The sequence below is a fragment of the Vulpes vulpes genome, chromosome 1 (assembly GCF_048418805.1).
Source record: "Vulpes vulpes isolate BD-2025 chromosome 1, VulVul3, whole genome shotgun sequence".
Classification (NCBI taxonomy): domain Eukaryota; kingdom Metazoa; phylum Chordata; class Mammalia; order Carnivora; family Canidae; genus Vulpes; species Vulpes vulpes.
Genome location: NC_132780.1, coordinates 144,586,622 through 144,601,642, shown reverse-complemented (window position 1 = coordinate 144,601,642; position 15,021 = coordinate 144,586,622). Strand labels below are relative to the sequence as shown.

The following is a 15,021-nucleotide window of genomic DNA, read 5'->3' as shown; positions in this document are numbered from 1 at the left end:
AGAGAGGGGAACAAACTTTTCTCAAATGTCTCCCATCTACTAGACACTGAGAAATGTGCTTTTACAGACATCACCTTCTTCACTTTCCATAATAGCATAAGGTGTGGTTTAGATTGCCAGAATTTTATGGATGAGCATTTTATGGAAACTTCTAGGAGCTAAATAACTTGCCCAAATCACCCCAAAGAATGTAGAAAGGACAGAATTGAAACATACATCTGGCTGTCTTCAAAACCTGTCTTTTTCCCCGGCCCACCCTGCATATGCATGAAGAATATCATAGAGCCAAGTCCCAATCCATACTTACTCTATCCAAAAATCCCCAGGCCCAATGGCTGAGATGTTTACAGTCCTTATTCCCTGAACATCAGAGCCCATTCCTGTGTCTTAACAGAAGTTCTTTCCATTGTCTTAAAATGCCTTCTGTACCTTGATGGTTTCCTGCTTACCGAGTTTTAACATTCTTTACATGTTTTATCAGCTAAAATTTTTCCTCTGCTGGTTGTCAGGTCCTGCACTGAGGGGTCTTTAATCTCAATAGGAGTTCTCCAAGAGGAAGTTCAGGGAAAGACACAGGATATGAGTTCCATTCTCTGGTTGCCTCTTTTAGTGGTGCCACATCTTGCCTGTGTCCCAGAGATCCTGTATCTCTCTCAAACCACATCCCCAATCCCTGAGAAGATTTTACCTTTCAAAAAATTGGGATGGGAAACCAAACACCAGAAGCCATCCCTTCTGTTTGTCATGCAAACTTCCAGGCACCTCTACATGAATGAATGGGATATCGGAAGATGGGAAGAGACTATGGATGAAATATCATCTGGCCATGTAATGCAGTTGAAAAGTGGATTTCTTGGGGCACCTGGGTGGCTCAGTCAGTTAAGTGTCCGACTCTTGATTTTGACTCAGATTCTGATCTCAGAGTTGTGAGATGGAGCCCAACATTGGGCTCTGCTCTCCCTCTGCCTCTTCCCTCTCTCTCCTTCTCTAAAGCAAAAAAAGAAGAAGAAGAAGAAGAAGAAGAAGAAGAAGAAGAAGAAGAAGAAGAAGAAAAGAAGAAGAAGAAGAAGAAGAAGAAGAAGAAGAAGAAGAAGAAGAAGAAGAAGAAGAAGAAGAAGAAAAGAAGAAGAAGAAGAAGGAGGAGGAGGAGGAGGAGGAGGAGAAGAAGAAGAAGAAGGAGAAGAAGAAGAAGGAGAAGAAGGAGGAGGAGAAGAAGAAGAAGAAGAAGAAGAAGAAGAAGAAGAAGAAGAAGAAGAAGAAAAAGAAAGAAAGAAAGAAAGAAAGAAAGAAAGAAAGAAAGAAAGAAAGAAAGAAAGAAAGAAAAGAAGAATTGATTCCTCAATGAGAGTACAACCATTAAGTCACTGAGTTGTGTTCAGAGATGAAAATTACCAGAAGGGAAAAATTTCTAGGAGAAAATTTGTTTTTAAGCAGAATTGCTCAAGGCTAAGATATTTCTGCTTAAGATTCATGCCTTGATGCTGGCATATTACATCCCTAATGCATTTTTCCCATAAGTTCTGCAAGTTTTATTACCAGTTTGCATAGTGTGGTGTTTTTTAGAAATGCATGTGTTCTCTTACTGCAGAACTGACTACTCAGCGTGATAGTTCCCCTAATATGTGCTAAGAAGAGGGAGAGCTTGGAAAAATATGGGAAAAAAGAGACTAAATGCTATTATCATGAGGAAATTATTAATTTGACCTTGATATGACACCAAGTAAATCTACCAAACTAAAGGCAATTATTTGGTTTGGAATTACCTGATGCACTGAACTTTCTAAATCTCAGGGGGTTGAGAGAAGTAAAAATTGTTTTTATAATGGCTAGAGTCAGAAAAGAAAAGTGGGTCAATAAATGAATGTTCAGGAAATGTTCTAAATATAGAAGTTAGATTCATGTCCCTCGTTATGAATAATTTAATTCTATGAAAGGACTACAATTTCCAAATGACTAAAATTTTTTATCACTAAAATAATTAGTTTGATTTGAAACCAACCCTTGTCTTGTTTATAAACTACCAACACTAAAAGTCCTGAAAGCAGGGCTGCAAAAAGGTACTTGTGTGTGTGTTTTGTGAAAAAGGGGTGACTGGCCTTTACTACTTCTGCTTTCATCAAACTGCACCACACACACACACACACACACACACACACACACACACACGGTCCTCTTCAGCCCTACTGATAGGCCGTCTGTTTAAAACCAAACTGGCAATAGAAATTTTACTGAGCATGTCTGAAAGACTGCAGTGCTGTTTGCCAAATATTTCCAGGTCCTCACCTTATAAATACATGATAGGATTACTTTCCTGGGCTTCCTGAGTATCCGGTCAATGGGTTGAGGTAGACTGAAAAAGGGCTGTACCCAAGAATGTTGTGGTACCAATAGGGCCATCCACCTTGAATGAACTCACACATGAACAAGTTGTGAAAAGTAAATGTTTTTATTTTCATGTCTAAAATTTTTTTATGTATAGGGTTTAAACACACACACAAATAATAATATCTACAAGAATATGTTTAAGTTTCACAAATGAGGAAACTAAAGTCTTAGGAGCTAAATTATTTTATGCAAGGTCTAAAACAGACTAAAATAATAAACACATTTAAAAGTCCTCTTATTTTTCTTCTGTTCCTATTTTTAGGAAACCTACCATGACTTAACTGTCTCCAAAGTAGATTCGGTATTTCTGCTGCCACCCCACCTTCTACTCTCATGCCCACCCCTACCCTTGACACTGGATATAACTCCTGTCCCCCAAAGTATGCAGGATCCATACAGTTACAGTGGCTGGGCTTATGGAGGAGACACAGAACAGGCCTTGAGAGTGAAAGCAGACCCCCTTCAGTAGAGCCCCAATAGCTCCAGGCTCGTCCAGGAACTCAGAAAATGGCTTACTATCTTAATCTTGACAAGGTTGACCAAGAAGCCAGGCTCTTGCAAGTCATGGGTAGGTGGTCAAAAGGTCAGTGGTTCTACGTCCTTCAAACCCAGTCACCAAATGTCATTCTCACTTTTTCCTCAGCAAACATTTTGCCCTGACGGCTTAGGTGTCACACTTGGCAAGAAGAGAAAGTCTTCTGAGGAAGCTCGGTTGCCCCTACATTCCAGCTTCCCTCTCCTAGAGCTTCACTCTCAGTCCAGGACACGGAACATTTTCGAAAAATGGAGCAGCCTAAGCAAAATGGTTAAAACACATGTTAACAGGAAGTATAGCTGGCACTTACTGATAACTTAATTTGAACCAGGCATTATTCTCCAAGTTCTGAATATGTTAGCTCGTTGAATCCTGAAACCATCCTGGGAGGTACGTACTATCACTAGCCCCATTTTACAGATGAGGGAACAGAGGCCCAGAGGCCTTGAGCCATCTCCTCAAAGCCACACAGTAGGAAGGCTATTCTCCTGGGTTCCTTTTCCTGTGCCCTCTCCCTTCTGCAGGCTGCGCCCTCAGCCCTAAACTTGGTGCTCAACGCCCTCTCTACCTCTTGGGCTACCTAAGCTTGGTCTCTAGAATGACTGCTACTCTGAACTTACAACTTCACACAGAAAACCATGTCGTTTCTCTGGAGGCATTTGTTCAGTCAGTCTCATGTCTCACTGTGGAATGAAGAGTTCTGCATCCTTTGAGGTGAATTCAGGAATAAACACATATTTTCCAGGAACGAAGAGACTTCCCAGGAACACTGGGAATAACACTGGGTCAGAACAGCAGAGGGCGCTGTGCAGCTGTGTCCTCCCCCCCCACCCCCCCCTTCCCTCTCTCTCCTCTTCTCTGCCTCCAGAATGGGATTCACACACCTCTGCAGTCCTTCCCTGATCTCCAGACCTCCTAACAAACCTTTCCTGACCTGGTTTCTAAGAGCCATCAAACCTGAGGTCACTGGGATAGACCACTGGGATATAGACTGGGATAGGTCACTGGGATAACTTCCACCCACGCTCAAGGTCACAAGTTCTACGAGTCCAATTCGGAACTCCTGGCCCCTGTCTCACCAATGGAATTCTGAGTATTTCCTCAGACTCTGGCAGTCTTCAATTTTGTACCCTGATTTAAAGTTTGAAATACTGCCTTTTCCTTGTGGTTTAGCCCTGCCTTGGGCTGCAACCTGCCCTGCACTTACCAAACCTCCCCCAACCCCCATGTTGCTGAACATGTTAATTATGTTCCATAATTCTGACCTTAACCTATGGATGGAGCACCGCCCCCCCCCCCACCCCCATCCTGCTGAAACCCCTCTCGTGCTGCTAGGTCTCCATTCACTTATAGTGAATTTCCTATCCCTGATGTCTAACTCGTTGCACCCGTGCAACATGGTCTGCACCAGTGTCAGCTGCTGTTTCTAATCCTTCTGGTTGCATGTGTGTCCGCATGTAAAAAGCACAGCTCCAAGTACTGAGAGAATTCGATAGGCACTTGGCCACCTATGAAGGATACAATGAGAAAATGCAATCCTCAGTTCATTTCATCCCTTACCTCATGGGTTCAAAAACAAGAGTTGAGGATTATTTTTGGGGAGTTGTTAGTACATCTCCACCTCCTCCCTACACTTTCTCCCACCCTGTCGTGGAAGCTTTGTGTACCTCCCTAATTCCAGGTAGGAGCGCGGTCCAGATCCTGAGTTCTATTGGTTTTATCCAATTTTTACTACAGCCAACCTGGTCCACTCAGCTCGCTGGAGATTAAACTTCAACCAGCCTCTCTCCTTTGGAATGCATAGATTTAGTATCCCCAGGAGGCAGATCCTCCTCTACCTGAAACAGTCTAACAAACTTCCTAAAATAGGTCAAATCTGGAACTTAATGGAAAGGTCAACTGTGAAAGCTGACCTTTCACAGGTCATTTGAATTACCTCTTGAGTAGTGACTAATCAAGAAATGTTATAGTGATGTTCCACTGTGGAGGAGCTCTGTGGACTAGGAAATGAGGAGAGGTGGGAGAGTTCCCCTTTTTAAAAGACTATGATATCTCTCCTCCCTGCTTTTAAATTACTGACATAAAAACCCAAATGTGAAGATAATTAATTAAGGATAATATGCTGGTGTTTTCCCAACACCCCACACAATGCCTGTCAGCATATATGACAAACCCCTTTTTCTTTCCCTCTCTCTCCCGGGGACCATGAGCCAATGTCCCACAGCAGCACAACATGAGGTTTGTAGGATCTGTAATGTAGCAGGTCCCTTAAGAGGTCCACCAACTCAGAAATATCTGTGATTCCACTGTTTCAACTCTTGGCTTTGCTCAATACTGGGCCCTGACTCTGAAAGAGAATGAATTTAAAAGAGGATGTGCCTGCTTCCAGATGGTGTTTTAAAAAATCTGAGACTCATCTATATCCATGTACAAAAGCCATGAAACCTCTCTAAGACAAAACCATACCAAAATCGATCATCCCTGCTCATGTTCCCCTAGACCTCTCAGGCTCCTGGATGCCTCTTTGTTACGTATCTCCTCTTTATGGATGTCCAGTATTTGTTTTTCCTTAATTTCATCTGTGTAGAAATATGTCTCAAAGGTTGACTGTTGGGCAGCTAACTTGCTGCAATTCTACTCATACTCCCTTAGGGATGATTCTGGACTCCAACTTCATTAGGGAGAGATAGGCTTGTTGCTTTGTGATTTCAATCAATTAAGCCTTCATTCTCAACAATGAGACTATTATAAGTGTCACCACTTACTGACAAGATGGAATTAAGGTGTGTGAGTGCTATAGACAGCAAGGGTGTCCTATATCAGTGTAGATCTGATGACATCATCCTCTCATTGAGGAAAGAGAAGTATGCTTAAGATTTGGCCATATACTAACTCTAAAGGAATATATACACTAAAAATACTAACTCAAAGGAATATATGCACCCTGGTGTTTATAGTAGCATTATCTCATTCTATAATAGTCAAACTACAGAAACAGCTCAAGTGTCCATTGATTGATGAATGGATAAAAAAAGAAGTGAGATATATGTGTGTGTGTGTGTATATATATATGTATATATATGTATGTATATATGTATATGTATGTATATATGTATATGTGTATGTATATACATACATATATGTATGTGTATATATGTATATGTGTGTGTGTGTGTGTATATATATATATATATATATATATATATATATAATGGGATGTTACTCAGCCATAAAAAAGAATGAAACCTTGCCATTTGCAATGACATGCATGGAGCTAAAGAGTATCATGCTAAATCAGTAAGTCATTCAGAGAAAGAAAGATACCATATGACTTCATTCATATGTGGAATTTAAGAAACAAAACAAATAAGCAAAGGTGGGGGAAAGAGAGAGGGAGGCAAACCAAGAAACACACTCTTCACTGTAGAGAACAAACTAATGGTTACCAGAGGAGAGATGGGGGTGGTGATGGTTGAAATAGGTGATCGGGATGAAGGAGGACACTTGCTGTGATGAGCACTGGGTGTTCTATGGAAGTACTGAATGACTATATTGTATACCTGAAACTAATATTACACTGTATGTTACCAGGAATTTAAATTAATTAAAACTTTTTAAAAATGTGGACGTAGACACTGACATGACATAGGTTTTGAGGATGTGCATATTTTCATTTATGCACTGTGTAGTAAAGAAGTTTTTAATCTCTGAAAGATCTATCTACCTGTTCCCTCCCCACCTCACTCCTGCATCACACCATAGGCAATAGTGAACTCACAAGGGACATTCAGGAGTTTGTCACAACTTTAAAGTAAAGATTCTCCTTGAGTTTTTAATACTCACATCTCATCTTCAACGATTCATTAATTTAGATCCATTGGTTGGGCTTAATGATGCATTCTAAATGGAAAAAAAAAGTTAACAGCAATGTCACTAAGTAACGGCATTGACAAAAAAAAAAAATGTGTTTATATTTATATATATGTCTTCCTAGAGATAAACATGTAAAAATGGAAGCCTGAAAAATAGTACTCAAATTGACACAGCTACAGCTACACAGAATTAAATTATATTTCAGAACCTAACATTGTTAGCTATGTCATTATTATGTTCCCTTAAGAAAAAGAAAGAAAAAAAAACTTGCCAATTAACTCATGACATGCCCCTGATTGTAAGATACATTCCAATTTCAGAAATGTTTAAAGCTGAAAAAAATGCCTATCTTAGAATTGATGAACTAGGGATACCAAAAGTCACCCTCAATACTAGTTAACTGTAAGTGCTGACTCTCAATGTGTTCAGAAAATTTTTTGTTTATTTTTAAGAAAGTAGCTTTTATTGTAAAATTATTGGTTAAGAAAAATGACTTCTTTCTAATTAATTAATATAGCACTGATGGCAATTTTAGTTGGTACCTTAAAAGATGGATGGATAGCTTGGTCAAAGTCATCTTCAAGATCAATAAGTATACATATACTTCAATCTAAGAATATGGTTTACTGAAAAGAGTCCTGAGCAAAAAGAATGCTAATTCTCATGATTATCTGGGTGGCTTCAGGCAAATCTCGTAAGCACTCTGGACCTTGATTTCCTTACCTAGGAAACAACTAGCTTGAACTAGAACCTCATTTCTAACTCATCTCTCACTTCCCAGCTCTAGTGTTTTACGAGTCTTGATCCTGGTTTCATGTTGTCCCATCTCAACAGTCCAGATGTCAAGCTGAAATACATCCAAGGTGGAAAATTCTCTAGAGAGGTATATTTTACTGACCTTAAGCCTCAGTAGGATACTCCAAATTTGTCGAGTGAAGAAATGAATGAATGAATGAATGAATGAATTATGCCCTAATAATTCACTTTGCTAACAAATCCTAAATACCAAGCTATAATATTTGTCTCTACATGACTCTGCTGAGGACACCGACCCTTCAGTATTGAGCCTGAAAGGGAAGGCTTACCTCTGCGGCCCTTGATCTTCCCTTCAGTGAAGACATCCTCATCCTCAGAGCATCTCTTATCTGAAGAAGCAATGACAGACAAGAAATGACAACATCCCCAAAACCCAGACCCAGGTCCTGAAACTTCAAGACCAGTAACCCTGGAAGAAGCAGCATCAGATGGCTTAGTCTAGTGCTTAGCCAATAAGATTTGGATAAAAATTAAGGTGTCGTTATACTTAGATTTAGGATTAAAACTAAAATTCTGCGGGCACCTGGGTGGCTCTGAGGTTGAGCGTCTACATTTGGCTCAGGGCATGATTCCAGGGTCTCAGGATTGAGTCCTGCATCAGGCTCCTCACAGGGAGCCCGCTTCTCCCTCTGCCTATGTCTCTGCCTCTCGGTGTGTGTCTCTCATGAACAAATAATACATTTTTAAAAAATAAAATAAAATAAAATGGGGCAGCCTGGGTGGCTCAGCGGTTTAGCGGCGCCTTCAGCCCAGGGTGTGATCCTGGAGACCCAGGATCAGGTCCTGCATCGGGTTCTCTGCATGGAGCCTGCTTCTCCCTCTGCCTATGTCTCTGCCTCTCTCTCTCTCTCTCTCTCTGTCTCTGTCTCTGTCTCTCATGAATAAATAAATAAATAATCTTTAAAAAAATAAAATAATAAAAAATAAAACTAAAATGTTGGTTATTATAATTAGATTTAGGATTAAAATTAAAATTCTGGTTATGGTTTTTATTCTTTTAGCTACTCTCATATACAGCCTCCTGTTGACTTAAGTACAGGAAATGAGAATATACTTCTCTCCCTTCCTCCCCTCAGCTCATGCCTCAAGCACCTCCATAAATTCACCCCCATGGACCAGGCTTTTTGACCAAAGCTGTTTCACCCCCCTGCTACCCTGAGCCCTGTGAAAATTTTTACAATGAGTGAAACAAATTCATATTACCTTGCGGTCCATAATGGTTCCAAACAGCAGGATGAAGAACCCCTGAGGCAAAATTCAACAGAAGTATGAGGGATGATTTGGCAGACAATATCCCAACTGTTTTAATACCACTCTTATAGATATCTTCAATGACAGTTATTGGACATTAGAACCTTGCCCTTCTACTGATTCAGGAATAAAAGAAAAAAAAGAGAAAAATACATTGGCAAGTATTTTCTGTGATTGTACCTCAAAGAAAGAGGGTCACCTTCATGTCTGCACATGACAATTATTGATATTTATTGAACGGCTACAGATGTAGGATAATGTTTTCTACCTTATTATATCTGTTTACTTTCTTTCCAAATATTTAGCTGTTCTTACTCTTAGTAACATGACATAACATGACATGGAATCCTGTAGCTCAAAGTAACAATCAATCATGCAAGGTGTCTTGAGAAGTAAAACCTGTATTACAGTTTACTTTCAGTTGGAGTTAAAAGTCAAGAAATAGCAGGCTCTCTGAGCTGGTGGAATTAAGTTTATGCATAAAAGAGAAAAACTACAGAAATTTAAAAGCAAGTTTAAATTATTTGGTTACCTACAAAGTCACAGTAATCTACAGTCAATCTTTTTAAATGGTAGAAGTTGAAGTTTAAGAAAATTCTGTATCTCAGACCACTGGGTGGCTCAGCAGTTGAGTGTCTGTCTTCGGCTCAGGGCATGATCCCAGGGTATGGGGATGGAGTCCCACATCAGGATCCCTATGGGGAGCCTGCTTCTCCCTCTGCCTATGTCTCTGCCTTCTCTCTGTGTCTCTCATGAATAAATGGTTAAAATCTTTTTAAAAAGAAGAGAAAAGAAATAAAAGGAAAAGAAAAGAAAATTCTGGATCCTGCCATGAGAGTGGAAGGAAGGCTGGGTTTCTAAGGATAGTTTCATGGTGGAGAAATGCTGATCAGAAGATAAAGAATTTTAAACATGACTCACAGGGAAAGCTTGCTGAGAAAAGTTGGAGTGAATTTACCTAAAAGGGTTTCAGTATTTTTCTTTCTATCAAGAAAGGAGAAAAGAAGTGATTCAGAAAAGAAACAGAATAAAACATTATGGGGTTTGATTAGGTTGCAAAGTTAAAAAAAAAAAAAAAAGAATGAGATCATTAATCACCAAAGTAACTTCAAGAGTTGGGGAGATTTATGTCAGTCCAAGAGCTTTTGATTTAAAAAACAAAACAAAACAAAAAAACCGTAAGTCAAAAGTTTCTCTTTAAAGCCATGCAGGGGCAGCCCGGGTGGTGCAGTGGTGGTGCAGCGGTTTAGCGCCGCCTTCAGCCCAGCGTGTGAATCTGGAGACCCCGGATCAAGTCCCACATCGGGCTCCCTGCATGGAGCCTGCTTCTCCCTCTGCCTGTGTCTCTGCCTCTCTCTGTGTGTCTCTATGAATAAATAAATAAAATCTTAAAAAAAAAAAAAAGCCATGCAGGGCAAAGAATGAAATAAATGTTCACTATAGTTATTAAAGAAGTATGAGCAAGATTTATAATTGATCTGAGTGGGCATTTCTTAAAAGTCTGCTTTGTATTTCATACTACCTTTTTAAATAGAGTAATAGTGACATGTTAATAGGAATACATTGCTGCTTTACTAAGCAGTTATATTTATATATTTAAAGCAGTGGCTAGAAAATTTTTTTCTGTGAAGAATCAGATAAGAAATATTTTTAGCTTTGTGGGCTACACAGTTTCTGTTACAACTACTCAACTTTGCCATGGTAGCTCAAAAGCAGCCATAGGCAAAATGTAAATAAATGAGTATGGCTTTATTCCAGTAAGACTATTTACAAAAATAGGCAGCAGGCTGGAGTTTACCATCCCCTGATTCAAAGTATAATTAAAGATGTGAACTTGCCAAATTTGCTATTACTTATAGGTTTGAAAAGCAGTCTGGCTAGTGACAGCTTCCCAAAAGTACAAGCTCAGTCGCCAAAACAGAGCAAAGCAAATTTTAGAGGGATAATTTTGCCAAACCACGTATGGTGGAACAAGAAAAGACAATAGAGATGATTTTAGATTTGTTTTTTTTTTTTTTTTAAGATTTTATTTATTTTTTTAGAGACACACACACACAGAGAGAGGCAGAGACACAGGCAGAGGGAGAAGCAGGCTCCATGCAGGGAGCCCGACATGGGACTCAATCCCGGCTCTCCAGGATCACGCCCTGGGCTGAAGGGGGCGCTAAACCGCTAAGCCACCAGGGCTGCCCAATTTTAGATGTATATCTTTATCTTGCTAAGGAGAAGGTTGAAGCCCAGAGGAAAGTAACATTTTTAAGGTGGAGCAACATGCAGCAAGATCCATTTCAATGAAAAACGACCTAACATTTATTTCACAGGGAAGCAGCATGAGAACTCCTAACCTGTTAGCACTCAAAGAGAACGGCAAGCCCTGTCTCTTCATACTATGGAAAATGACTATTTCACTGAGTTCCCAAATTGCATGAGAAAGGATAAAAACTGTGCTTTGTTTTGAGGCATAGCATGTGAGTGTAGACTCACACATCTTTGATGAAAGACTAGTCCTCCATAAATAAAGGTCAACTTCTTCTGACACTAAAACTTTAGGAGGGATACAATGGATCAGTTGAGGACAGAAGAAAGGAGATTCCCACCCAATCAGCCTGATCAACTAAATCCAACTTGACAACCAATAGCATAAGAGATGCCACAGCTGAGTGTCTGTAAAACATGGAAAGAAATGAAACACTTTGTATTCTATATTTTTCAATCAAAGCCATTTTTTGTTGTATAGCCAGAATAGTGAATTATAAAATAAAAATAATCTTATAAATAAAACATTTATTAATAATATTAATTAATAAAAGAAGTCTACTTCTTGGAACTTACCTGAAAAGCATTGAGGAGGGCAAAGATTATATGGAATATCAAGGAAGTGTCTTCTATAAGTGTAGCTATTCCAAAACCCCAGGTCAGTCCCAACAACGGGGTGAGGATGGCAACATTTTTGCTGATCCTCATAATTATGGCCAGATCCTGAGACTTGGAACTTCCAATAGAGGGCCTCTGAGTGTTGACAGCAACAACCAAAACCACCACAAGATTCACAGCCACAATGACCAAGGCTGGGATGGCAAATGCTAAAAGGGCTTTGGTATTGTCCCAGTTAAGCCAACAAGCATCAGGTCTCATGTAGCCTTTCTCTGGCACTGTGACAGCAACTGTGGTGCCAGCAATGATCAAGGGGCACCCATAGCCAATGGCAAAGCCAATGGCCATCATGCGGGACTTCATCATCCTACGGAAAACAACCAATATCCCATAGATGATGAGCAGTGCTTTGAAGAACATCCAGAAAAACAGAGAGAGGTAGAAAAAGTGGCTGAAAAATGTCAGTGCAACACACCAGTTGGAGTCCTGGACCTTTTTGTGAAAGTTAGAGTTTATGATGAACCACACATTAGCAATCAGGAGTGACACAGCTATGTTCACGATGCACACATGACGCATGTATGATATCTCTGTCACAACCACCCGGGACCACACCATGGCTTCAATGATCAGGCAAAGAATCAGGCTAAAGATGGAGATGCTGAGACCAATGCAGGTGATGTAGTCCAGGACTTTGTTTTCTATAGATTTGGGGGACATTAGAATTGAAAAGGACATCACCATGTTGGTGTAGTTACACAAGCATTTCACTTTGTTCATGATCTCCAATGTGGTTTCACATGCATTCTCGTCCCACCTCCTTTTCCTGGAGTGCCAGCCAACACACTGGGCCCTGGCATTCCGGGACTTGTTGATCTTCTCAAAGGTGAATAAAACTTGCTTCAATTCTTCTGGTAAAATCACTGAAAGGACAAGACCATTTACAGGTCTAGGAAGACTCACATTTTGCAAGTGGACTTCCTTCAATATGGCCCCCAACGTGGGAAAAGCTATGCTGATGGCTTGGGATGCATTTGGTGGCAGCTTCCACAGCTCTTGTCTGGGAATTTCTATTACTCCTAAGATACCCTCTGTTGTATTGTTCATGCTCACAGAGAAATTGAACTTTTTCTCTGAGGTATTGTGGTTGATGAGAAGCCCTTTTGCCTGAATGAAGAGTTCATCCGCAATGTTCTCAGATTCATTGTGGATGTGGAGTTGCCTTGCAAACAGATTCACTGACTGCAACAAATCTGAGCTGGTATTTTTGTCTGGAATGAAAGCCCAATTTGAAATGGCTGCTGTGTCAAGGATGTGGTTGGCCACTTCACTATAACTCTGCAATGGAGAAAAAAATGGAAATTATGCTAAGGATTTACACATTATTGTAGAAAGCCAATTTCTAAAACCTGAAATTTCTAGTGATCAAATCTTATTTGACATATTTCTCTTCAAATTCACAGTTTATTAGAATCTCATGCTAAGAAGACTTCAGAGAGGGAAGTAAAGTAAAACAACGATTAAAATTTAAAAAAAATCACAGATAAAGTTTACCTGCTTTATTATGTGCCGGGGGCAGCCTTTCCAAACTGCATTCCATATAACCCAAAATTCTCATGAGATATTAATGATTGTTTAATGGAGGGATTTGGGGGTACATTCTATAAAAACCTAAATTTGAGAAATACTGCGTACCATATCCCTATCCCCTCTCTTATAAGGAGTTCCAAGTTTCATTAACACATGAAAAGCTCTAAAAAGTTCTTCCATAAGAAAACTTGTTTATTGGGAAGCATGGGTGGCTCAGTAGTGAGTGTCTGCCTTTGCCTCAGGGTGCGATTTTGGGGTCCTGGAATCCCAGCATCAAGCCCCCTGCAGTGAGCCTGCTTCTCCCTCTGCCTATGTATCTGCTCCTCTCTCTGTGTCTCTCATGAATAAATAAATACAAATCTTAAAAAAAAAAAAAAGAAAAGAAAGCCTGTTTATATTTAACTTGGAATTACTACATCTACTATGTACAGATTTCCCTTTTAGAAATGAAACCTCCCTTAACATTTCTCAGAACAATTATCTACAGAATGAAATGCGGGCAACATAGTTTTGCTCACAGCCATTTTTTTGGGACATTTTCTTGAAAATAGTGAGTCTATACAAAAACATGTATTAAAAATGTGCTAACTTCTTGAAAAGTTCCATAAACTAGAGTGAGTTGATAAGCAAAATTGAAATAAAATGCATATTGTTGTTGTTATGGTTGCTGTAGTTTTCATACCTTGTACCCTAAAAAGTACATTTGAAACTGTTCAAATGCAAGATTTGGTACAAAAAAAAAATACCATCAAGTTTTTTAATGAAATTATTAAAGAATACCTTCATTTTTTCTCGGGTAACATTATCAGACAAATCTGTAGAAATATTTCTTAATAACTCCACTATAAATGCAATGTTTCCAGATGTGGCTTCTGATGATTTCACAACATCGAGTATGCAGGCATAGTCAACTGGACAGTTCCTGCGGATTCCTTGGGCTACACTCTCCATGGGCTCTGGAGCTCGAAAATCAAGTACATGAACAGGTATGGATGATGCTGCTAGGGAAAGGCGTGATGCACTATTGAAGTCCTGTTTTTAAAAAGAAAAAGTCGTTTTCTTAAAAAATGATTAAGTACCTAACCCATGTCAGAGTAAAGAAGCTAAGGCACAAATACACCACCTGGGGAAAATAGGGAAGCAAGTGGTCCTAAAAAGGTGTTTAGATGCCAAAAAAGTGGTAGACAGTAAGATGGAGTCATGCACAGACAAGAAATTCCACCAAAATTCCCACTGAGATCAAGATACTGACCTATTGCTTTCAGGATTTCAGTTAATGGTTCTTAACTCAAATGTGATAAGATAGTTTCCTCTAGAGATGTGGAGAAATTCTAAAAACAAAATTTGTCCATTTTTTTTTTAATTTTTTGAAAGAGGAATCACATGGAATTTGTGGGAAAGGGTCGGAGAATGAATTTGGAATTTGGCCAGTCAAAGAATGCTAAACTGTAATTTCAAGAAGTTGCAAGTTCCCTAATAAGACGAAGTTACACACAAATCCATCTTTAGAGCTCAAACTTTAACCTCTAAGCATTGCCCATTGTGTGATTGAGTTTCTGATCTATTTTTGAGAAAAGATGCTGAGAGGGAGAAAGAGAGAGTGAGAATGGAGAGAGTATCTAAGAGTTTGGGTAAGGAAGGAAGAATAGACAAATTTCACTCACTTTGCTATTTTCCCAAATCTAGATCTGAGATTT

General features: G+C 39.5%; 1 protein-coding gene across 2 annotated transcripts in view; it reads right to left on the bottom strand.

Annotated features, from left to right (window-relative positions):
* Window positions 1-2,430: 2,430 nt before the first annotated feature.
* LOC112914220 (adhesion G protein-coupled receptor F4) overlaps window positions 2,431-15,021 on the bottom strand; it is a 31,426-nt gene continuing 18,835 nt past the window's right edge. For both annotated transcript variants that reach the window (XM_025991215.2, XM_072733650.1), the window contains 6 exons: window positions 14,105-14,356; window positions 11,693-13,072; window positions 8,813-8,854; window positions 7,879-7,938; window positions 6,764-6,820; window positions 2,431-3,178 (listed from right to left, as the gene is read on the bottom strand). In XM_025991215.2, coding sequence (XP_025847000.2) covers window positions 6,773-6,820; window positions 7,879-7,938; window positions 8,813-8,854; window positions 11,693-13,072; window positions 14,105-14,356 — 1,782 coding nt within the window. In that variant the 3' untranslated portion in view covers window positions 2,431-3,178; window positions 6,764-6,772. The remainder of the gene's footprint in view (window positions 3,179-6,763; window positions 6,821-7,878; window positions 7,939-8,812; window positions 8,855-11,692; window positions 13,073-14,104; window positions 14,357-15,021) is intronic.